Source organism: Nansenia antarctica (assembly GCF_963989245.1).
Source record: "Nansenia antarctica genome assembly, chromosome: 3".
Taxonomy (NCBI): domain Eukaryota; kingdom Metazoa; phylum Chordata; class Actinopteri; order Argentiniformes; family Microstomatidae; genus Nansenia; species Nansenia antarctica.
Genome location: NC_137688.1, coordinates 3730500 through 3754893, shown reverse-complemented (window position 1 = coordinate 3754893; position 24394 = coordinate 3730500). Strand labels below are relative to the sequence as shown.

The 24394-nt window shown below is 43.8% G+C and overlaps 2 protein-coding genes across 2 annotated transcripts in view; one reads left to right on the top strand and one right to left on the bottom strand.

Annotated features, from left to right (window-relative positions):
• nfkb1 (nuclear factor of kappa light polypeptide gene enhancer in B-cells 1) overlaps positions 1-5854 on the top strand; it is a 33890-nt gene extending 28036 nt beyond the window's left edge. Inside the window, exons 17-24 of the mRNA XM_080526295.1 lie at positions 842-1043; positions 1494-1696; positions 1937-2039; positions 2183-2313; positions 2766-2835; positions 3466-3632; positions 4227-4362; positions 5613-5854. Of these exons, the coding sequence (XP_080382421.1) occupies positions 842-1043; positions 1494-1696; positions 1937-2039; positions 2183-2313; positions 2766-2835; positions 3466-3632; positions 4227-4362; positions 5613-5707 (1107 nt within the window). The 3' untranslated portion in view covers positions 5708-5854. The remainder of the gene's footprint in view (positions 1-841; positions 1044-1493; positions 1697-1936; positions 2040-2182; positions 2314-2765; positions 2836-3465; positions 3633-4226; positions 4363-5612) is intronic.
• A 6110-nt stretch (positions 5855-11964) lies between these two features.
• LOC308152235 (ubiquitin-conjugating enzyme E2 D2-like) lies at positions 11965-20215 on the bottom strand. The gene is made up of 7 exons (XM_080525161.1): positions 19929-20215; positions 17678-17741; positions 17333-17364; positions 16172-16249; positions 15606-15711; positions 14858-14951; positions 11965-12903 (listed from the first exon to the last, which is right to left on the bottom strand). The coding sequence occupies exons 1-7, from the start codon at positions 19950-19952 to the stop codon at positions 12858-12860; spliced, it is 444 nt and encodes a 147-aa protein (XP_080381287.1). The 5' UTR covers positions 19953-20215; the 3' UTR covers positions 11965-12857.
• Positions 20216-24394: the final 4179 nt, after the last annotated feature.

Genomic DNA, 24394 nt, shown 5'->3' with positions numbered 1-24394 from the left:
GTACCTAACTAACTAACACACACACACACACACACACACACGCGCACACACACACACACACACACACTCAACATGAGGAACGACCTCTACCAGGTACACACACACACACATGTCACACACACCACAGAAACAAACACTATGGGGTACTTAGTGGCGTAGCACACTAATGCAGGTATCATATCATCAAGGTTCCTGGTTCAATTCTGACCCTCGACATATCCTGCATGTCATCCCTCCTCTCTCTCTCTCTCTCTCTCTCTCTCTCTCTCTCTCTCTCTCTCTCTCTCTCTCTCTCTCTCTCTCTCTCACCCATCCTTCCTGTCAATCTCTACTGTCTCTATCCCCCTCTCTCTCTCTCTCTCTCTCTCTCTCTCTCACCCATCCTTCCTGTCAACCTCTACTGTCTCCATCCTCCTCTCTCTCTCTCTCTCTCTCTCTCTCTCTCTCTCTCTCTCACCCATCCTTCCTGTCAATCTCTACTGTCTCTATCCTCCTCTCTCTCTCTCTCTCTCTCTCTCTCACCCATCCTTCCTGTCAATCTCTACTGTCTCTATCCTCCTCTCTCTCTCTCTCTCTCTCTCTCTCTCTCTCTCTCTCTCTCTCTCTCTCTCTCTCTCTCTCTCTCTCTCTCTCTCTCTCTCTCTCTCTCTCTCACCCATCCCCACCCATCTATCCCAATACAAAAAGCAGAAATGCCCTAAAAATATATATATCAAAACCAACACTATTACTTTATTTGGCTTTCACTTTCACAAAAAAATAAAATAAACTCCAGACAGTGATCGTCACAGACAGACATACGTAGTTATGACATCACCTGTTCCTCTCGTTCCTATCCCAGACTCCTTTGCACCTGGCGGTGATCACCCAGCAGAAGGAGGCGACCGAAGCCCTGCTATTGGCCGGGGCGGACGTCACTCTGGCCGATCGCCACGGCAACACGGCCCTGCACCTGGCCGCCCAGCAGAGGGAGGGGGGCATGGTGGACTTCCTGCTGCAGCAGAGGCAGGTGGAGGAGCTGGTGGAGCGACCCAACACAGCAGGTACACACACACACACACACACACACACACACACTCACTCACACGCTGCCCAACACAGCAGGTACACACTCACACACACACACACACACACACACACACACACTCACACACACACTCACACACACTCACACACACACACACACACACACACACTCACACGTATGCACACACACACTCACACACACACACACAGTTAGTCACACACACACTCACACTCACACACTCACACACACACACACACACACACACACACACACACAGTTAGTCATACACACTCACACACACTCACACACTCACACAGTTAGTCATACACACACTCACACACTCACAATTCACAATAAACTAGAGAACCTTCCTGCCTTCATCTTAACCAAAGCTACTTAACTGAACTGGTTGTTCTTCCTCATCTGACTGTGTCTGTGTCTCCCCCCTCCCCTCCCCTCCCCCCAGGCCTGTGTGCCCTCCACCTGGCCGTGCTGGCCAACGGCCTGGCCTCCCTCAGGGCCCTCCTGGACAGCCGTGGGGGGGTGGAGAGAGAGAGAGGGGAGGGCAGGGCGGGGGTGGAGGTGAGGGAGAGGGGCAGCGGTCGCACGGCGCTCCACCTGGCCACAGAGACAGACAACGTGTCCCTGGCTGGCTGTCTGCTGCTGGAGGTACACACACACACACACCTGCACACACCTACACACACACACCACACCACCACCATGTGCAACGCCTTTCACTACGTCAATTACAACTGCATGTGATATACGTGACAAATAGATTTGATTCTGAATGTATGTACTGTGATTTTATAATGTTCTCTCTCTTTCTCCTTTCCTCTTGTCTACCCCCCCTACTCTGTTCTCTCTCTCCTCTCCTCTACCCCCCTCTACTCTGCCCTCTACCAGGGTAATGCCCAGGTGGACAGCTGTACGTATAACGGCTCCACCCCCCTCCACATCGCCGCGGGGCGGGGCTCCGTCAAACTGACAGCTCTGCTCATGGCTGCAGGTACCTGAACACACCAGCCACATGTTTACCTCAGCTTACAGCGCGGTGTTCTCATATAGCATGTTAAACCTGCACTGTATGTATGTGTGTGTGTGTGTGTGTGTGTGTGTGTGTGTGTGTGTGTGTGTGTGTGTGGTGTGTAGGCGCTGATCCACACAGGGAGAACTTTGAGCCTCTGTTCTTCAGAGACGAGTCCTGTGGCGGCGAGGAAGACGAGGAGGATGAAGGCTACATCCCAGGAACCACCCCGCTCAACATGGCCGCCACGCCAGAGGTGTGTGTGTGGGAGGGTGTGTGAGGGTGTGTGAGTGTGTGTGAGTGTGTGTGAGAGAGTCTGTGAGAGTGTGTGTGAGAGTGTGAGAGAGAGTCTGTGAGTGTGTGAGTCTAGCAATTTTGATCATCCATCTCACACCAGTAACTTCTACTGGCTCATTTCTTAGTCATTTTTATTTTATATATGTATATGTTACGGTACATGTGGGAAAACTAGGGTTAGGGTTAGGTGCTACGTCGACTTGGTACATGCTGGCATGTCTAACCCTAACCCTACCCCTACCCCTAACCGTAGCACCCTAGCACCTAACCCTAACCCTAGTTTTCCCACATGTACCGTATTCCCACATGTACCGTAACATATATACAAAATATAGTGTTCATGGCAGTAAAAAAAACACCAAACCTATAAGGTCTATTTCAGTGTTAAATATCCTCTCCTTGTGTCTGCAGGTGTTGGAGATCCTGAACGGTAAAGAGTACAAGGCTGAGACCCCCGCCCCTGCCCTGCCCCCTCCCCACGGTGGGTCTTTACACACGCCTCCCCATTCACCCTCCGCTGTCTGTACCACCTTCATAATAATCATAATAATACATTAGACTTATGTAGCGCTTTTCTAGACACTCAGACACTTTACAAACTGAAAAGATTGAGTAGTAATAATACAAAGAAACCAAAAAAATTAGATAAAATAAAGTATAGGGGTCTAATACATTTTTAGATTACTAAATCTAAATCTAAGTGTCTTTGTAGGACAATCTACTCTGTATACTGCAGTTACACCTAGATTTCGGGCGGAGAAGCGGCGAACAAGCAACGCCAGCGTCCTCTCTCAACCGGCATTTTTGCCTGTAGTTTATCACAGTCCTGATCACCATGTGTGGTACGGGTATCTAGCTGTGGTCAATTTGATTGACAGATGTAAGCAGGCGTTCCAAAAATATCTATTTTACGGCGGAGATAGGCAATTTTCTATTTTTCTGACCAATCAACTACCACGTCTGTTGCTTCGATTGCGTATGTTACTTCGTTTAATTAAAGGGCTGTGAGAACGCACATCAGAGAAATAAAAATCTCATCCACTTGCTCCGGGTCCTGATGCGGACGTTCATGTGAGAACATGACCTGAGTGTGTGGTGTGTGTGTGTTTAGGGGACCTGGCCACCCTGGGGGCAGACGCCAGGCGGGCGGTGGTCGTGGCCCTGGAGGGTCCGGAGGGGGGCTGGGAGGGCCTGGCTCACACCCTGGGCCTGGGCATCCTCAACAGCGCCTTCCGACTGAGCCCCTCCCCCGCCTCCACCCTGCTGGACAGCTACGAGGTACACACACACACACACACGCACGCACACACACACACACACACACACACATAGACACACACATATATACATTCACACATCCACACATTCACATACACGCACACACATACACACACATACTTTCACACACACATACTTTCACGCACACATACACACATTCACACCCACACACACATTCACACACACACACACACACACACACACACACACACACATTCACATTCACACACTGAGTCAATTAATACATTCTGCCTTCTGCGGAGAGGGTGTCCCTACCTACCCCTTCATGAGAGGTGGGACAGTACCAGAATTAGATTACAATTTCACTTTCACTGTCTCCCCCCCCCCTCCCATCACCAGCAGTGTCGCATTCTTACTCATAGTATCACACACTCATAGTATCGGGATGTTGTTGTTTTTTTGTCTGTCTTCCTGTCTGACTGTGTCTTTCTGTCTGTCTGCCTGTCTGTCTGCCTGTCTGTCCGCCTGTCTTTCTCTCTGTCTGCCTGTCTTCCTGTCTGTCTGTGTCTCTCTGTCTGTCTGCCTGCCTGCCTGCCTGCCTGCCTGTCTGTCTGTCTGTCTGTCTGTCTGTAGGTGTCAGGTGGGACGGTGAAGGACCTTGTAGCAGGCCTGAGGTCTGTGGGAAACTGCAGTGCTCTGACAGTCCTGCAGGGGGCACTGTGTGAAACGGAGGAGCCTCCAACTCTCCCAGACACCACACAGCTCATTGGTAAGAACAACCACAACCAGAGCCACGTAGCTACACAGCTGTTCCCTGAAGGAAAACCATGATACCCTCCTATCTGCACTCTAACAGCCCACCTCTCCCTCTCCTCCCTCACCCCACTCTCCTCTCCTCCCTCTTCTCCCTCTCCTCCCTCTCTCCCTCTCGCCACCTCTCCCTCTCCTCCCTCTCTTCCCTTTCCTCCTCCCTCTCCTCTCCTCCCTCTCCCTCCTCTCCTCCCTCTCCCTCCCTCTCCTCCCTCTCCCTCCCTCTCCTCCCTCTCCTCCCTCTCCTCCCTCTCCCTCCCTCTCCTCCCTCTCCCTCCCTCTCCTCCCTCTCCCTCCCTCTCCTCTCCTCCCTCTCCCTCTCCTCTCCTCCCTCTCCCTCTCTCTCCTCCCTCTCCCTCCCTCTCCTCTCCCTCTCCTCTCCTCCCTCTCCCTCCCTCTCCTCCCTCTCCCTCCCTCTCCTCTCCTCCCTCTCCCTCCCTCTCCTCTCCTCCCTCTCCTCTCTCTCCCTCTCCCTCTCCCTCTCCTCTCCCTCTCTCTCCTCTCCTCCCTCTCTTCCCTCTCCTCCATCTCCTCCCTCTCCTCCACTCCTCTCTCTCCCTCCTCTCTCTCCTCCCTGTTCTCTCTCTCCTCCCCTCTCTCCCTCTCCCTCCTCTCCTCCCCTCTCTCCCTCTCCTCTCTCTCCTCCCTCTCTTCCCTCTACCCCCTCTCTTCCCTCTCTTCCCTCTACCCCCTCTCCACCCTCTCCTCTCTCCCTCTCCTCCCTCTCTCTCCTCCACCTCCTCTCTCTCCCTCCTCTCCTTCTCTCCTCCCTCTCCTCTCTCTCCCTCCTCTCCTCTCTCCCCTCCACCTCCTCTCCTCCTCTCCTCTCTCTCCCCCTCTCCTCCCTCTCCCCCTCTCCTCCCTCTCCTCCTCTCCTCTCTCTCCCCCCTCTCCTCCCTCTCCTCCACCTCCTCTCTCTCCTCCCTCTCCTCCACCTCCCCTCTCTCCTCCCTCTCCCCACTCTCCTCCCTCTCCTCCCTCTCCCCCACCTCTTCTCTCCTCCCTCTCCCCCCTCTCCTCTCTCTCCTCTCTCTCCCTCTCCTCCTCTCCCTCTCTCTCCCTCCATCTCCTCTCCTTCTCTCCCCCCTCTCCTCTCTCTCCTCTCTCTCCCCTCTCTCCCTCTCCTCCTCTCCCTCTCTCTCCCTCCTCTCCTCACTCCTCCATCTCCTCTCCTTCTCTCCCCCCTCCTCCTCTCCTCCTCTCCTGTAGAGGAGGGTCTCTCTGGTCAGGTTCAGGACCTGAAGTTGGAGGGGCAGCAGGACAGTGGGGTGTGTGACAGCGGGGTGGAGCTTTCCACAGCCTGACAGCCTGATTGGTTCATCATCGGTGGCTCCTCCCACGTCAGGATTTTTTCTCGAGGCTTCCGGATCTTTTGGGTGTTACCACGGCTACAGGCGGTCAGAACTCTGATTCTCTGTGTTCCGCCCAGGGACACCGTCACAACAACCACTCCTCTCTTTTTGATATCCCAAACTTTTAACAAGACTTGACTGGACGTTTAGTTTTTTTTTTTTTTTTACATGTTTCAGCCCCAGTGCCTTTTTTTAATGATATAATAATAATGCAAATGTAAAGGAAACAATGTTTTGGTTTCATATAATGAAACTGCAGGAAATTCATCATGATCTTGATGTTTGTGTTTAAACATCATTTATGTGTTGTGTAGCAGGGAAAATGTGGATTCGAAGAAAAAAAAAAAAGGCCTCCAAAAAGGGCCATCAATGGAAACATTTAATAAACGTACAAAAGTACATTTTAGATTAGTTTGTAATGGAACAACAGAATAGAGCAACCACTACTATCAGCTCCTGCAACTTTTTTTATTATATATATCATGATATTGTCAATACGAGTTTCCTATGGAAGTGGTGCTAAAGTAATATTTGATGATGATGAGGATGATGATGAATCATTGTAATGAAGCCCATCCTATGCAAGTCTGTTGGAGGTTCATGTTTTAACAGAGCAAAACACAGCCTGGGGGGAAAGCACAGCAACCACTGATCACTAGTACGTCATTCCCTCTTCATCCTACCACTTATCATCATCATAATAACAGGGGTGCAAACTTGTCACCTTTCTGCTAAATTAGCCGTTTTATCTCAAAATAGGTCATCCATGTGAATTGTGTAGATCTGAAAAAAAAAAAAAGTTTTGGGTGTGTCTAAATCTCATCCATGTCACATGATGCACAAGCTAGCTAATCTCCCTGTCTGCTAAACTCTGCTGCAGTTGAAATAACGTTTAGCTTCAGGGAGCTAGGTACAGTTCCAGACAGCATAGAGAACACAGTCACGGTAAACTGTTTTAGAAGTAATTCTGCAGGTGTTGAGGTCAGGGCTGCTGCTACTTACACACGCATCATTGTTAGACCACCGTTAGTGCTAGCGATATCTATTTAACACCTTTAGTGCTAGCGCTATCCCCCCCCCCCCCCCCTAAGGTTAGCCACAAAAAAATGTGTCACCTTTTTGGGCCATCACCTGTTTGCACCCCTGTAATAAGCTGTGAGGTATACCCCACCCCCCACCCTTCATTTTAGCCAGTGGTGTTTGTATTGACTAGAGGGGTAAACCTCAGTTATGGAAGCCATTTTCTTTTAAATACAGTATATCATTTATTTTGTCTCTCTGACATCCGGCACCTGTTTGACTTAGTCCGTAGGTGTTATTTCTGGATCAGGTGTTGTGAACATTCACATTCAGATTGTCAGGTTATCTTTGAGTTGTGCCAAGACCTGTTGGACTAACTGTCGGAGACTGAAAGGTGCTTTATGTGTTCTTATGTCCTGTTTTAGTTGTGTTCCCTACCTATCTGTAAAGTGTTTCTGTGGCTGCGTGTACATGTGTGTCTAAACTTTAGTGAAAGCTAAAACAGCCAATTGAACGCCCTCCATTCCTTTTGTAATCAGCAGGAGGGGGTAGTTGGGGGCAAAAAAAAAAATTTGATATGAGTTTGTTCCCGATATCACCCGTACAACACTGGCATTTTATAGACATACATATCTGTACTCAATTTCTATGCTAAACCAAAGGTTTGAAAAGCACTGCATCACTTTGTGTGGGGCTAAGATATTTATACCTGTACCCAGTTAGACAACTTTGTACAGTCAAAAAATGTTCGCTTTTTAATTGGTTTTATTGTAATACTTTTTTAATAAAATGGTCGATTGTTTATTATTTATTTTTTGCCGTTTTTGTTATATTCTAGTGTGAACAGAATATGAAGTGTTGTCCATGTTCCAGTGGGAACAGATGCTGGCTTTAGAGGAAATAATATGTAACACAGTCTGATCATTTGGTCCGCATGTCGGCAACCAATCAAAATGTTCTGACTTTTATTTTGAAACACAAAATACTGCAACGCAATGGATTGGGTGAGTAATCCCCACTGCTACCTAGTTAACTATAACACTACTTTACATTGTTAGCAGACTCACAAAACAAGCTGTGTTAGATGACTAGCGATGTGTCATTGATTTTCAACAACGCGGAAATGTATTCACATGTTTCGAAAGAAAAGTCTGATCATTACTTTACATCAGATCCCGACATGAGGACCAAAGCATTAGAATGTGTCACATAAACCCATTCACTTTCACACCGTTACGCAAGAGTAGTGTAACAGCAGTAGTCGTTAAAGCTTATAGAGATTGCCTAATCTCTAAATTCTCCCCCCCTTCCATCGTCTCCTAACGTCCTAAAACATACCAGCAAAGGTTTTTAAAAGGAGGAACCTTGGGGATTTTCTCCTCCCAACACGATTTGAGAGAGGCAAGAGGAGGGATCATGGAAGGCCTTGAGTCTGAGCCATATCACTAGAGGTCCACACAGCCTCTCTAGATAGTCCGAGGGTCAGTCAGCATGGCAGCGATCACGCCTAGGTCTATAAATAGCCTCCCCAGTTGTCAGAGGGTCCTCAGCCCGGTCCAAGGTGTACCGTTTCACACCAGCCCGCAGCCAGATCAACAACAGTCTCTAGACATCGCTGGCTACGGTCCGGTACTCGACCCCCACCCTCACCCCCGGGGCCCTGGACAGTGAACTCTTGTTCACTCTGACCTGCAAGTGTTGTAAGTGACTCCCCCCACAGGCCTGGGCTTTCACCCCATTAGACGTGGAAGGTCTTTAAAAAGGCCTGGATATATGAGAAGCGAAACGGCGAGCATTCCCCAGTGCATTCCCCATCTAGCTATACCTATCGATTTCATTCAGGGTATGCATTCGGAAATTCGCTTCGGAAATCTGATCAGCACTCATGGAATGCCTCTTGTCCAATCAAGTTACTTGGTGCCTTTATGACGTCGTGCCCAGTGTGCGCTCCGGCGCTCTCAGAGCGAATTTACGTGTGAGAGGGGGAAGTCCAGGGGGCAGTGGGGTCTATGTAAGACATGACTCCTGCCTTTACCAATCCACACCTTTTGAATGACCTGGCAGTAAACAAAACAGTAAACTACTTAAAAGGAGAAGTAGTGCGGCAGATAAGCTCATACATGGAAGGTATTGTGCATTTTATGACTAAAGCATGAAACTTTCTACAGTGTTTCTATAGACTGTAAACTTCATTATTAGACGTGGAACCACTTCAGATCTGATCTCTGGTGTCAGGTAGACTCTAGAATGATCAAACAATGATAAAAATGATTTAAAAAATAATAAAGTGAAAGAAATGTTTAAATTTATTTTTCACTTTATTTATTTATTTTTTCCCTTAGAATGATAATAATACATCATATTATACTATAGAATGTTAGAATGATCATAGAATGATAAAAATCATGAAAAATAATCAAATGAAAAAGAACATAGTGTACTATGTATCTTTTTGTATCTTTAAAAAAAATCACTTAATTTATTTTTTCCTTAGAATGATAATAATATATCATATTATACTATAGAATGTTAGAATGATCATAGAATGATAAAAATCATGAAAACAATTTGAAATAAAAAATCACTTTATACTATAGAATGTTAGAATGATCATAGAATGATAAAAAAAAGTTTTTTTTAAATTAGTGAAAAAAAAGAAAAGAAATTCACTTTATTATTTTTTTCCTTAGAATTATAATAATACATGGGTGAAGTAAACATCAAATGCTTTTGCTACCAGCAGAAAACTGCAGGAGCTACGATACGATGTTGCAGGTTCCCATGTTCTTTTTTTTTTAAATCACTTTCCCCCCCCCCCTTAGAATGATAATAATATATCATATTATACTATAGAATGATAGAATGATAAAAATGATTTTAAAAAAATATGAAGTGTTTTTTAAAGAACATAGTATACTGTATTCTTTTTTTTATATTTTTTTCACTTTATTTATTTTTTCCTTAGAATTATAATAATATATAATATTATACTATAGGATCATAGATCATAGAATGATAAAAATGATATTTTAAAAATTAAGTGAATTAAGTAGCCTTTGTTACTTTGGTCCCAGCTCTCTGCAGGTCATTCACTAGGTCCCCCCGTGTGGTTCTGGGATTTTTGCTCACCGTTCTTGTGATCATTTTGACCCCACAGGGTGAGATCTTGCGTGGAGCCCCAGATCGAGGGAGATTATCAGTGGTCTTATATGTCTTCCATTTTCTAATAATTGCTCCCACAGTTGATTTCTTCACACCAAGCTGCTTACCTATTGCAGATTCAGTCTTCCCAGCCTGGTGCAGGTCTCCAATTGTGTTTCTGGTGTCCTTTGACAGCTCTTTGGTCTTGGCCATAGTGGAGTTTGGAGTGTGACTGTTTGAGGTTGTGGACAGGTGTCTTTGATGCTGATAACGAGTTCAAACAGGTGCCATTAATACAGGTAACGAGTGGAGGACAGAGGAGCCTCTTAAAGAAGAAGTTACAGGTCTGTGAGAGCCAGAAATCTTGCTTGTTTGTAGGTGACCAAATACTTATTTTACAGAGGAATTTACCAATTAATTCATTAAAAATCAGACAATGTGATTTCCTGGATTCTTTCCGCCCATTCTGTCTCTCATAGTTGAAGTGTCCCTATGATGAACATTACAGGCCTCTCTCATCTTTTTAAGTGGGAGAACCTGCACAATTGGTGGCTGACTAAATACTTTTGTTATTTCTTTTCACTTTTAATTATATTGATTCTTTCCTTAGAATGATAATAATATATCAATACTATAGAATTAGAACAACATGTAAAACAGGCCATGTATCAAGCGAATGTCTGGATCAAAACGTTAGTTCCTGATCCTCAACTCAAACCCTTCTGAATGGGGTTGGGTGCCAGAAGGAATGGAATGGCAGCGACTTTGGACCACACTACCAGACCTCACAGAGCTGAACTGATCCATTGTGGTGCAAGAAAGGTGCAATATGCGCTGCAATTGTAAAAAGGCCCTTAAGTGCACTGACCTTTGCTCTTGTTCAGGAGACTGCTAGGTGGACAATGACACATTATTAAAAAGTTGCTCTTCCAAATATTTGTATTCTATTTTGTGTTGGAAGTACTAGACATAATGCAAGAAACAGACCAGTATTCTTGCTAACATTTATTTTAAAATGTACTTTCTACAACAGCATGTTTGGATACTGGATTCTGATTGGCTAGCAACAGTGGTAAATATCCCAACAACCTTCAGTTCAGACCGCATTTCAAGTATCAATGCGCCTCCCAATCAATCTGATTAATAACACCTGTGCTGACCTACAATGCAATCGTTGATCTTGTTTATGGGACTATATTCTGTGGCGGAAGGATATATGTATTCTGAAACGATTAATGATTGTAAATACATGAATTTAATGTTACAACTGTGTATTTATTTTTTATATTATGTGGTGGCTGTTGTAGAAAAGCAATTTACCATTCGAGGGCGGGGTTGTGAACTCATTTACCACTGTACAGGTTTTCCAACCCTGTACCAGTGGTAAATGAGTCCACAACCCCCTTCCTCTCATGGTAAATTGCTTCCATGTTCTAAGAATGTTGCATACATTCTAAATATTCCATTTGATGTCATAATGTACTCAAGCAGACATTATACATTGCAGTTAATGGAAGTTATAGATTGCACAGTAAAATTCTAGAATGATTAGCAGAAATATTTGACTCCTAAAAATTCCGTCTACCTGACGCCAGAGATCAAATCTGAAGTGGCTCCACGTCTAAAAATGAAGTTTACGGTCTATAGAAACACTGTAGAAAGTTTCATGCTTTAGTCATAAAATGCACAATTGTTAAGCCTATCAGCCTCACTAAAGGGTTAGAAATGGAACCAGAGACTGATTGTTCACATGTCAGCAATCACACAACATTTTTACATTTACATTATTGACATTTAGCCGACACCTTTATCCAAAATGACTTCCAACAAATACATTTGTCTAAGTAAAGACAAGTGAATCATCTCTCCATCTGTCATAAACAGGGACATGTCATCTATACTTGGGCCATCGGAGGTCATAAAGCTAGAGAGAGAGCCAACAAACCACACAAGAACGTCAGACTTTGTTCAACTTTATTGAGAAAAAAAAAGAAAAGTAACCGTTAAATAGCAGAGCTATTAGTTGATCTATCAGCCATTTGAGAGCTTTGAATAATGTATTCAGTGCAAAAGAGAGAGAACAGTGTCGTGGTGATGGATGAACTAACGGCTCTCCGTTTCTAAAAAAAAAAGAAAAGAAAAGAAAAGAAAAAGAAAAACAACAACCCCAAAATAAATGAAAAGAAGAAAAAAAGGGGGGAACAAATAAGGTCAAACTTTTTAAAAGTGGACAGGTTCGCTCCTCTCCTCCACTCGCCGATCCATCCTCAGCAGCACATAAACCAATTACCTATCTTTATTAACATGCATAAAATATTTGTTTTCCCGGAAAATCTACTGTAGGTGGATATGATACAGCCACAGCAACTCCCCAGTAAAAACAGTCCGTAATTAATTTTTTAAATATTTTTTTTAAGATTAAGTGTATAATATTATTCACAGACTTCTCAGGACTCTAATGCTATTGGAAAAAAGCGTCGTAAAGTGAGATCTGCACCGTCATCGTGTGAGATCCTCTCAATACAGAAATGGTGGCATGAGGAGTCCATGTTTTGTTTGTCAGTTTTCTCCGTCTTATCGTTGGCACCGTGGTGTTCAGAGCGGCGGAGGCCAGCGCTCTTAGCTAAGTGGCTGTAGTCGGTAGGCTTCTTCTAACAGATACATGCTCCTTGGACACCGCCAAGCTGTTGGCATCTTTTAGAAAGACAACAAAGAAAGAGGGCCTCAGACAGACGCTTCTCCTTGTTAAAAGCATGTGAATAAATGTGGGGGGGGGGGGGGCGGTGAAATCAAATCAAAAGATTTACTGTCATAGGCTGATGTTAAAGGGTAGTAGTGGGCCGAATGGGCAAAAGAAACAAAGAAAAATAAAATAATAACAGTAATTGAAAAGTTTCTTCCAGCGATGATGGGGGGTAGTAGAGAGGACCGGCGCCGTGCATCACATGGCGTACTTATTAGTCCATTCCTTCGCTATTCTGTTGTACCTGGACAGAAAGAAAGACAGCAAAAAATAATCAGAAAAGACAGAAATGTCACCGAGGCGATGAAGGACAGACAGAGGAGCGACGGTGACACCCTCCATGACGATGAAGGACAGACAGAGGAGCGACGGTGACACCCTCCATGACGATGAAGGACAGACAGAGGAGCGACGGTGACACCCTCCATGCGTTTAGGAGCAAGCAGCTGTGCCTCACACCACCACACAGCCAACGGACGGTCGCCAACCCCACCGGTAGAGATGCAAGGCGCTCGCACGCAAAAGCAACAGACCAGAAAACCGTAAACACACACTGCTACACACACTGCTATTATTCAAGACAAGTACACAAACCTCACCTAACACAGCGTCAAATGCTGCAACAACAACATGCCATCTTAGAAGACACACTAACCCTACCCCAGACAAAGCGTCTTACAGTATGGTGAGTGATTAGAGATTCTTGTATATACGATCCCAGTGGTAATCAAACCCACAATCTTAGCCTTAGTAAAGGCCATGCTCTACCACCTGAGCCACAGAGGACCACGTAATAAACTAGTTTATTGGCCTCTCTGCCACTAACACCCCCTCCCCCCCGCCCCCGCCCCACCACAACCCAAGGTGTTGGTTCTGGCACCAGGCCAATGTCGGATGATCATAAACAGGTCTGACATCACTCACCACTGCCTATGAACAAGCAGACTTTTGATAGGCTGATAACTTCTTTACCCCTCCACCCCCCGCCCCTCCCTACTCTACTGTACTGTTATCTGAGCACAAATCAAGCCAATCATTGAGATCATCAGATCTTTTGTTATTAATGCAGCCATGTTCTGTTCCAAGTTTCATTGCGTTAGTGGAAGGCCCTACGGTATCAATGCCACTAGCAGCGTCATTCCACTGCACGTGTCGAGCCAACAGCCATAACACACTTGATTCCTCTCCTCCCACCCTTCCTTCCTTCCTTCCTTCCAAGATGCAGGGGGGCAGCTTACCCCTACTACAGCATAGCGTACTTGTCTGTCCATTCCCTCGCTAGTCTATTGTACCTGATGTAGAGGGGAAAGTCACCTGTCACCTCGTCTCTCAGATATCACAGGTGCTACGCTACATGTCTTTCTTTAAGCCAGTGTTTCCCATTAAATTACAGAGATTGTGGCGGCCATGGTGCCATAGTCTCATATAGTGCTTTCACACCGGCAAAGAACCGTGCCGGTTCGCGTTCGCGTTCGGAAACCTCGGAACGTTGGCGCTCATACCAGTGTATCGTTCGCCAGACAGCGCCAACGTTCGGAGGTTTCCGAACGCGAACCGGCACGGTTCTTTGCCGGTGTGAAAGCCCTAATAGTGAACCAAAAATGTTTTAGCACGGGAGCGGCGCGATATTTGGGATTCGCACTGCTACATCTACTATAGGTCCATACGATTTAGCGCTACTGATAACCTCCCCCCCTCCTGTTGAATGACTGAATCTTTTATTTCGAACATGATTTAAAATAATAAAAGAACAAATAACTAATACGAAGAGTACAGGCCTATCAATGTTCGAAAGGGAGTAGGATGAAGCCTAAGCTTATCATGTCCTACCCCTATCCGTCACTTTCAAGTACGAAAGACTGTACTGTACTGTTGACGAAAGACTTTAGAGCTTTCGAGGTCCACCCACCACAGTCTCTCAAAATCCTGTGGAAAACACTGCTTAAGCAATCTAGGCAAATCATAATTTGGTTTTGGACATAAAACAAGGTCATCTTCATCATCATAATGAGTCCCCACATAAGAGGTTATTTATTTTTCGCATTCTTTTTTGGGGGGCATTTTTTTGGTGTTAGCATTTCCATGTTAATGTATCTACAGCCTGTGGCTTCAACACACAAGAGGAGTTGTTTTCCTGCAGACTGAAGCCGGACCATGTGACTGCTGGCTGCTGTGGTGGGTGTTGTCGGTGTACTCACTTCTGAAGGTCTGTTTTGTAGATGCGGGCGATCTCGGGCACTAGGGGATCGTCAGGGTTGGGATCACATAACAGGGAACAAATGGACAAAAGTACTGCAGAAGGAGGGGGGGAGGGAGAATGAGAGGGAAAGAGAGAGAGAGGGAAAGAAAGAGAGAGAGGGAAAGAGAGAGAGAGAGGGAAAGAGAGAGAGAGAGGGAAAGAGAGAAAGAGAGAGTTAGATTAGTTCGAGCTCTAGCTGATACTGATTATTGATTTCAACCGTGAAACTGCCAAATAATCCTATAGGCCCAAGGCTGTTCTAAAAGCATGTGTGTTACCTTTAGAGATAGTTATATATGCATGTATGTTACCTTTAGAGATAGTTATAAAAGCATGTATGTTACCTTTAGAGATAGTTATATATGCATGTGTGTTACCTTTAGAGATAGTTATAAAAGCATGTGTGTTACCTTTAGAGATAGTTATAAAAGCATGTATGTTACCTTTAGAGATAGTTATAAAAGCATGTATGTTACCATTAGAGATAGTTATATATGCATGTGTGTTACCTTTAGAGATAGTTATAAAGGCACGTGTGTTACCTTTAGAGATAGTTATAAAAGCATGTATGTTACCTTTAGAGATAGTTATAAAAGCATGTATGTTACCTTTAGAGATAGTTATAAAAGCATGTATGTTACCTTTAGAGATAGTTATAAAAGCATGTGTGTTACCTTTAGAGATAGTTATAAAAGCATGTGTGTTACCTTTAGAGATAGTTAATGCTGGGGACCACTGCGATCTCAGGATGTCCAGGCAGATGCTGCCGTTACTGTTAATATTTGGGTGATAGATTCTCGTGGTGAACGCCAGCTGCAGATGAAAGACCAAGGAAGGAAGAGACACACAACAACAAGGACAACGTCAGAAGATATCAGATAGAAGAACTCCAGGACGACACTTCACACAGCTGGGTTACATGCCGAGACATCACTGATATGAACCACCAAATGTGTTGGGGGGAAAATATATATTTAAAAATCATTTTCTGACTTGAAGTGCTCTAAAGCTCAGTGTTGGTCTCCTGTATAAGTTATCCATTCAAAAGGCAGGTACGGGGTGTGAGATGTCTCCTGTATAAGTTATACATTCAAAAGGCAGGTACGGGGTGTGAGATGTATAAGTTATACATTGAAAAGGCAGGTACGGGGTGTGAGATGTATAAGTTATACATTGAAAAGGCAGGTACGGGGTGTGAGATGGCAGGTAAAAGGCAGGTACGGGGTGTGAGATGGCAGGTAAAAGGCAGGTACGGGGTGTGAGATGTACGTACCTTAGGTGGCTTGAAGGGATAGTCTGTGGGGAAGTGGATGGTCAGGAAGAATACCCCGCCTTGGTATGGGCTGTCATTCTCAAAACAGAATAAAACTGTCAAACAGGCTGACCAGTCAAACAGGATAAGTAGTCAAACAGGATGACCAGTCAAACAGGGTGACCAGTCAAACAGGATTACTAGTCAAACAGGATGACCAGTCAAACAGGATGACCAGTCAAACAGGATGACCAGCTAAACAGGATGACCAGCTAAACAGGATGACCAGTCAAACAGGATTACTAGTCAAACAGGATGACCAGTCAAACAGGATGACCAGTCAAACAGGATGACCAGTCAAACAGGATGACCAGTCAAACAGGATAAGTAGTCAAACAGGATGACCAGTCAAACAGGCTGACCAGTCAAACAGGATGACCAGTCAAACAGGATGACCAGTCAAACAGGATGACCAGTCAAACAGGATGACCAGTCAAACAAGCTGACCAGTCAAACAGGGTGACCAGTCAAACAGGATAAGTAGTCAAACAGGATGACCAGTCAAACAGGCTGACCAGTCAAACAGGATAAGTAGTCAAACAGGATGACCAGTCAAACAGGATGACCAGTCAAACAGGATGACCAGTCAAACAGGATGACCAGTCAAACAGGATGACCAGTCAAACAGGATGACCAGTCAAACAGGCTGACCAGTCAAACAGGATAAGTAGTCAAACAGGATGACTAGTCAAACAGGATTACCATGATTCATGCAAAGTTCTGCCGTCAATACCAGATGCAGACCTGTACAGATAATCTACCCTGTGACTCTGCTCCCAAAGAGCCTTTTACATTTTTTCCATTTAGCTGAGCTTTTATGCAAAGCAGCTTACAGAAGTACATTTGTCTACAGTAAGTGAATCATCTATCCATCAGTCATCATAAGAAGTGAATCGATGCTATGATGCCAGTGGCAGTCACAATGCTAGAAGAAGGAAGAATTACTTTGGTGTGATCCAACCGTACGTTGTGTGCTTACAGCTACGTCTCAAACTAAATAAGCTCCCATGAGCCTTTGCACTCCCTCGCCGTTGGAAAAACAACAACTCGCTCAGCTGCTAAATGCCGCTCTGGCGTGGAATCACCAATCATGTGAAAGGAAAATTAAATCATTATACTTACAGGTCCCATAATAGTCGCTTGCCAATGAAACACTGCAAGAGAGAGAATTAGGATTAGATATGATTCAAGAATTAATCTACATTATACGATTCTAGGTTCTATTAGCCTCTTTGTCCTGACTTGCTCAGATTTTATTGAGTTTATATAGTCGGCCATTTCAGCTAAGCAAGAAGTTGCTGATTGCTAACCGTTCTTAAATGACAGTTAGGAATTGGTGGTTAAAAAGAGGTAAAAACAAATCAAGGTGTGGCTTTAGTTTGAGGCCTGTGTTATGCCTCGTGAATGGTGTCAAAAACATGGAAACTAGACTATAAACGGTTGGTTCTGGTGGGTCTGGTGACTTACTGTCGTCTCCAACTGGGCCGGCGGAACATTGCGCAGGTGGGTCCCTGGCCAAGTCGTTCAACTCCTGAATGAGAAGGGTGACATGACACACACACACCTTAGATTTCTACACCTAACCAATAACCATACACCTTGAGAACATACTTGAGAGACACGTTACAGGGTAAGGAATCCAGAGTACCGTAGTTAATAACATGATCCCTCACTGTGGGTGACTTTGGGCACAGGAAAGCCCATATTTGGGCTGCCAGTGAAAAGAGCACACCACACAGGAAGACGTGGCCTGTGTCGCCACGGGGACCAGGTAAATGCAGAGAGGTGTGAACTGAATCAAAGCCAGAGAGTGCCGATGATGCGGGCAACTGTCAATCAACCACCAACAACCGGTCTGCGAAGGACAGCAAACTGCAACAACAGAAGCTTTAGCCCTGACGTGGCTAGCCTCCACACTGAGACAATGGAGGCTAGCCTAGCCATACCAGGGTGACAGTGCTACAGCGACAGGACTATGGTGAGCCAGGTTCATGTCATCTGGCTGGGCTAGAAATGTAGCAAGACAGTAGAAACGATACATGCGTCACTGCTACTAGGCCATCATGGCATTCCCCCCCCCCCCTTCCCCCGTAAAACGTGCACTTTCTGATCCTTCAGATGCGATATATAGGCTACTGTTGGCTAGGTATTACACTCTATTGTATTGCCTATTTATGTTACTTGATGGTTTACGAGCTCTGTGTGTAGCCAGAGACTAGGCCCCTAGAGCCTATGGCTGATAGACTGTGACACGCAATGTCCCTCCCACACGTGAAAGAGAGTGTGAGAACTGGCCAGAACAGTGTCTGACTAGGAGGCCTAGGAGAGGGGGACAACAGCATTGTTTAGACTAGAGTCTCTCTGTCTGTCTGTCTGTCTGTGTGTGTCCGTGTCTCTCTCTCTCTCTCTCTCTCTCTCTCTCTCTCTCTCTCTCTCTCTCTCAAGAACTAGCCTACGCTAGAGGTATCGCGAAACGAGAGAACAAAATGTGGACAGCAAGCCAGCAAAATAATGCTTCATCATGTGTCACCTCGGGTTTCAACCCATTGCATTTCCCCGTGGATAGTTCTGTGTCACCATGTCAGTGCATAAGGCCTACCAGCCTACTGGTCTTTATTTTACATGTTAGCTTGATCATATGTTAGTCAAATTTAGGATAGGTGTTGTACAGTTGACCAACTTGGGTCACACACACACCGATTCCAGACAATTATAAGTATAGCAGCACTAACTAAGTCTATTTTTATGCTGTGTGTGTTTTTGGACAGGGCCGAAAAACATCCACACTAGGAAGACACTCCGCTGGCATGGCAGGTCAGGGGTTGGATTTCCATCAGGAAATATCTCCCCAACTTTTAACAAGACTTGACTGGACGTTTAGTTTTTAGTTTTTTACAGCCCCAGTGCCTTTTTTTAATGATATAATAATAATGCAAATGTAAAGGAAACAATGTTTTGGTTTCATATAATGAAACTGCAGGAAATTCATCATGATCTTGATGTTTGTGTTAACATTATGTGTTGTCTAGTTCAGGGGAAATTTGGATTAGAAAAAAGGCCCCCAAAAAGGGCCATCAATGGAAAACATGCAACCCTAAAACCTGTCATGATCTGGTATATAACAAACAAACAAACAAATCCCGGCCTTATCTTAACATCTCATCTGGTTTCATAATGACTTGTTAAAAACTACGGATGTGAAATACAGCGCAGTCAGTTCTTATGCGAAGCCCAAATGTTGGCTAGCACATAAACGATCAGAGACAGAGAGAGAGAGACATTACACACACCCATGTTTTACATTATTATTCATAGCCTCATTTACTAAATCTGGGACTATAACAAACCCTTAGCTTTCATAAATTAGGTTTGATGATGGCTGTAATAATCTGGATCTGATCGCTACACCGTCTTCTGTGTGTTGTAGCCAGCTAACATCGAGTTACCTAGTTACCTTAGTGAGTCGATGCAACTGTCATCCATGTCGAAAGTCTCAGATATAGTTATATATATATATATCCTAACATAACACATTTTTTACATCCGCATACATTGTCTCGCCACACGACTCTGCGCAACAGGCCCTGTTAGCTGTTAGCCTAGCCGTGCTAGCCGTCCAGCCTGGCTGTCATGATGAACAACGTAGCGACATATTTAGATAAATAGTCGAAGTATGAATGTGGGTGTGGGGAAACAACATGACAGCATTCTCCATTACCTTGTGAATTCGTTTTAAGGCCATGATGTTGTTCTGTACGAGTTCGCTGAGAGAGGAGAGAGGAGGAGCAGGCTAGGCGATGCTAACTAGCATCGGTCGGTGGCTGTCAAAGCTAAGCTACCTAGCTGTACAATACGCTGACAAATGACACCGTCAAGTTGTTGCTTTTAAAACACGATAGAGACTGGTGTTATATAGATATATGTGTATATCCGTGGTCTACTTCTGTTTAAACAGCTGTTGGTTAGTTCTGTTGTCCCGTTAGCCGACACGTCCAACCGTCACTACCCTCCGCACCACCCAGGCTTCTGTCAAGCGTCAACCTGCACGAGCCCAACAAAATGGCCTCCGCGCAGCCAGGGTTGCCAGATGGGATTGACAATGTCCAGCCTAACCACAGTCGAAGATATAATAATAATAATAATAATAATAATAATAATAATAATAATAATAATAATAATAATAATAACACTAATAATAACCTTATTTGTATAGCACCTTTCCTGCAAATCGTTGCAGCTCAAAGTGCTTTAATCATTATATAATCATCATTTAATCATTTAGTACTGTAGGCCTAAAGGCAATATTAAAAAGATGGGTTTTTAGTCTTGACTTGAACATATGTGCTGAGGTTGCATCTCTAATGTAAACTGGCAGTGCATTCCACAATCTGGGTGCATAAAATGAGAATGCAGCCTCACCAAATCTCTTCTTTTGTACATGTGGTACACATGTACAATTAGGCTAGGCCTAATTACTATTGGGCAGGTGCCCATCTGCCCCTAATCTGTCTGTTGCCAATGTCAATGATGTTTAAAAAAAAAATAAAAAAAAATAAAAATGTTTTAACTTAACGCATTTTGTAACTTCCAGGCACTGATACCGCCTATATGCCTGTTTATCCAGCCCAACCCGGCCAAATGATTTTTTCCCTGCCAAGTAGTGTGATCAAAAGTAGCCCATCTGGCAACCCTGTCCGCAGCAGAAACGACACACACCCAAGGATGGGTACGCGCGATTCACATGTCCGTAGTACACGCACACACACACACACACACACACACACACACACACACACACACACACACACACACACACACACACACACACACACACACACACGCACACACACGCACACACACGCACACACACACACACACACACACACACGTACACACACACACACACACACACACACACACACACACACACACACACACACACACACACACCCAAGGATGGGTACGCGCGATTCACATGTCCGTAGTACGACCCCGGCGGCGCTGGGCGGAGGTCCTTATTTGCCAGTAAATGTGTGTCAGTAAATGCCACAATCTGAAGAAAAAAAATGAACAATTGAAAACCTTAAATAGAATAGCATAGACAAAGAATAAGAAAGATGAATCAGTCATGAATCAGCACACACACGTTGGTTATGTTATGAAGTGTTTCAATGGTTATATTTGAATGTATGTTATAAGAGTAAGAATAAACGCAATCTGATCAATGGCATAACCCAGATCCCATTCGAGAGTGCTCAATACTGTATTTACAGTATCATAGAGGATTATGGCGTATGATCAAAATGAATCAGCTTTGTGCTAGCCTAATGAAGCACTGTGTTCTGGCGCCACCTTTTGGTGGCAGCAATGACAGCTCAAGCATAATAATAATAACCTTTATTCGTAGCTTTGCAGCTCAAAGTGCTTTAACAAAATAACAAAATAATATAAGAATCACTATACGATTTAAACAAGTAAATACATGTAGGCATACAAATATTTACAACATATACAAATATATAGATTCTAACTAACGATTCTAACTATTAGAAGTTACATTTAGCCTAGTTTGATTGATTGATTGAAAACTTTATTAGAAGGTTTGCAGAAGTAGGTACATGAAAGTACATATTACATACAAGGTCAACTAAAAGGATAAAACCCCAGAAAGCCACTGGCTTATTTCAATTGGGGTCCTTGATTCTCAATTCATCGTTACATGTAAGACAGACAAAAGAAAAAAACTAGTACTATCTACAAGATAATACAGACAAATAACTATTACTATCTACAAGATAAACATACATCCATCATGGGAAGAACAGTACAACAAAACATACGGTATGTACAGCGGGTAGGACAGGTGGGGACATACACCACAGGTGGGGGCGGGGGACAAAACACAAAGTATGTACAGTGGGTAGTTCGGGTCTTTTAATCTGATTTTTGATTTAGAGGGTCCAGTTACGGATTGCAGCTTCCTGTAAATGTTTTTTGAGAGTGGTTTTGAAGGTGGTAGTAACACTACACTCCCGCTAGGTGGCGCCCTCTGCCCTTCTTTGTGTGGTTATTGTAGCTGACTGTCTCATGGCCTAATTGACTTAGGCTATGTCGAGTATAATACTGTATATTTGATCCCAGAAATGTTCAAAAAAAATAATGATCTGCTACATTATGACACTTAAATGTATGTTTGGATATGATTGACAAGAGCGTCGTATATTGACGTGATTTTTGTAGAGTATCATTTGAAAAATATAGGCGCAGTGTAAGCAATGTAGAATCTAATTATTCCTTTGCAAAACCTAATTAGGCATTAAAGAAGGTTAACGCCAGCGCCTGAAACCGTTTTTGTTTAATAATCCCATTACTGACGGCTCATCATGTATAAAATGGTGCAGAAGGACACCAAGTTTCCACTTGTTTAAGTGAATCTCTGAGAAATAGTCGAGACCCAAACACGGCACATCTGACAACCTCTGGGACGGGACAGGGGGCTTCCACACCCCGCCAACACATCCCCGCAGTAAGTATACCAGACCACCTAGTCTTTCTGCATGCATGCATTCATCTTTCTCTGAGAATTTTTCCTGAAATGAAATGACAATCGGAATAAAAGACTAAAGTTGGTCGTTTCTATTACATAATCGTGAGCTTAGAATGATAAGGTTCTATCTCCGTTTAGAATGATAAGGTTATATCTCCGTTTAGAATGACAAGGTTCTATCTCCGTTTAGAATGAGAAGGTTCTATCTCCGTTTAGAATGATAAGGTTCTATCTCCGTTTAGGGCAGTTCAGAGATATTGAGCGTCAAAGTTTTTACATTCCATTATGTTTTGTGAGATGGAACCTTTGTATTTTATTAATTACTAACTCAAAAATGTCAACATTTTAAAAAATAACACCACACAGGCATTAATAAACACCTAATGGATCAGATTATGTAAAAAAAACTCAATTTTGATAAAAATTGAGATAGAACCGTATAATTCTAACGTCACGTAATGTTGCGTGTTTTTGCCGTTGGAATTACATTTAGCCTACAGTACAGCACCAGTGACTCGTAAGAAATGTACTTTAGCTTTAATAACTACGACTCGGCTATTAGGCTATAGTGCAGTATGGCAGGGTTTACAGACATCCTGATTGTAATTGTAATATATAAATCACCGATATCAAAGTGAACATTGGCTTGCATAACGGTCCTGCTGCGTCAGGTCCTCAAGGACCGTATCATTAAACCACGGTCATTATGGTGAACACACTTTTGGAGATTCGGGCTTTCATCAGCCCTTTTTTTAATATATAATGTGTGGATTTTCCAGTATTTTATGTCATTACCTAATCAATTTGCCGGCTACATTGTAGCCTATATTGTACGATTTAAAATATGACGTTATTATTTTCCATCCTGAGTTCAATAGCCTACCGATTAAAAAGCTCGGACTCTTTTCGTCTTTCGATTCATTTAATTGCAAATGGTGATCAGACATTTCGTGAGCTTAGAATTATAAGGTTCTATCTCCGTTTAGGGCAGTTCAGAGATATTGAGCGTCAAAGTCTTTACATTCCATTATGTTCTGTGAGATGGAACCTTTGTATTTTATGAATTACTAACTCGAAAATGTCAACATTTTTAAAATAACACCACACAGGCATTAATAAACACCTAATGGATCAGATTATGTAAAAAAACTAAATTTTGACAAAAATGGAGATAGAACCTTATAATTCTAACGTCACGATTTGGTGATTGAAGTATTACTACAAATAGTCTAGTATTGGCTGCAGGAAAAAGCGAGAGTGTGTCTAGCCTGTTGCCATATTAATCTGTGACAGAAACGCACGCCTGTAGTAGGCTATATCCAAAAGGAAGATATTGAACTTGATAATGAAAAAATGCAGGTAGTTAATTTTGGTCTTATCTTATTGTGCGCCCCTATAAGCCTTAGCATAGCAAATATTTCATTGATTTGCAACTGTATTTCCAATGCGAATTGTGCACAGAGCAACAATATGATACACTCTACCACCCACTTTTTTTTTTGCTGTTGAATCTTTACCACCGGTAACACAAAATAACAGCATTTTCTTATCTAAAAGAAAACCCAAAGCAATTGCCAAGGAAACCTTTCAGCGCGCACTTTCACTTTTTCACCCTTAACCTTTTCCTATTTCAAACC

Coding starts and splice junctions, on each gene's coding strand:
- LOC308152235 (XM_080525161.1), bottom strand. CDS start 19,952: ATGGCCTTAAAACGAATTCACAAG. Junction 17,742..19,928: donor CCTTAAAACGAATTCACAAG/GTAATGGAGAAT, acceptor CTTCTCATTCAG/GAGTTGAACGACTTGGCCAG. Junction 14,952..15,605: donor AGCATTAACTATCTCTAAAG/GTAACACACATG, acceptor CTCCTTCTGCAG/TACTTTTGTCCATTTGTTCC.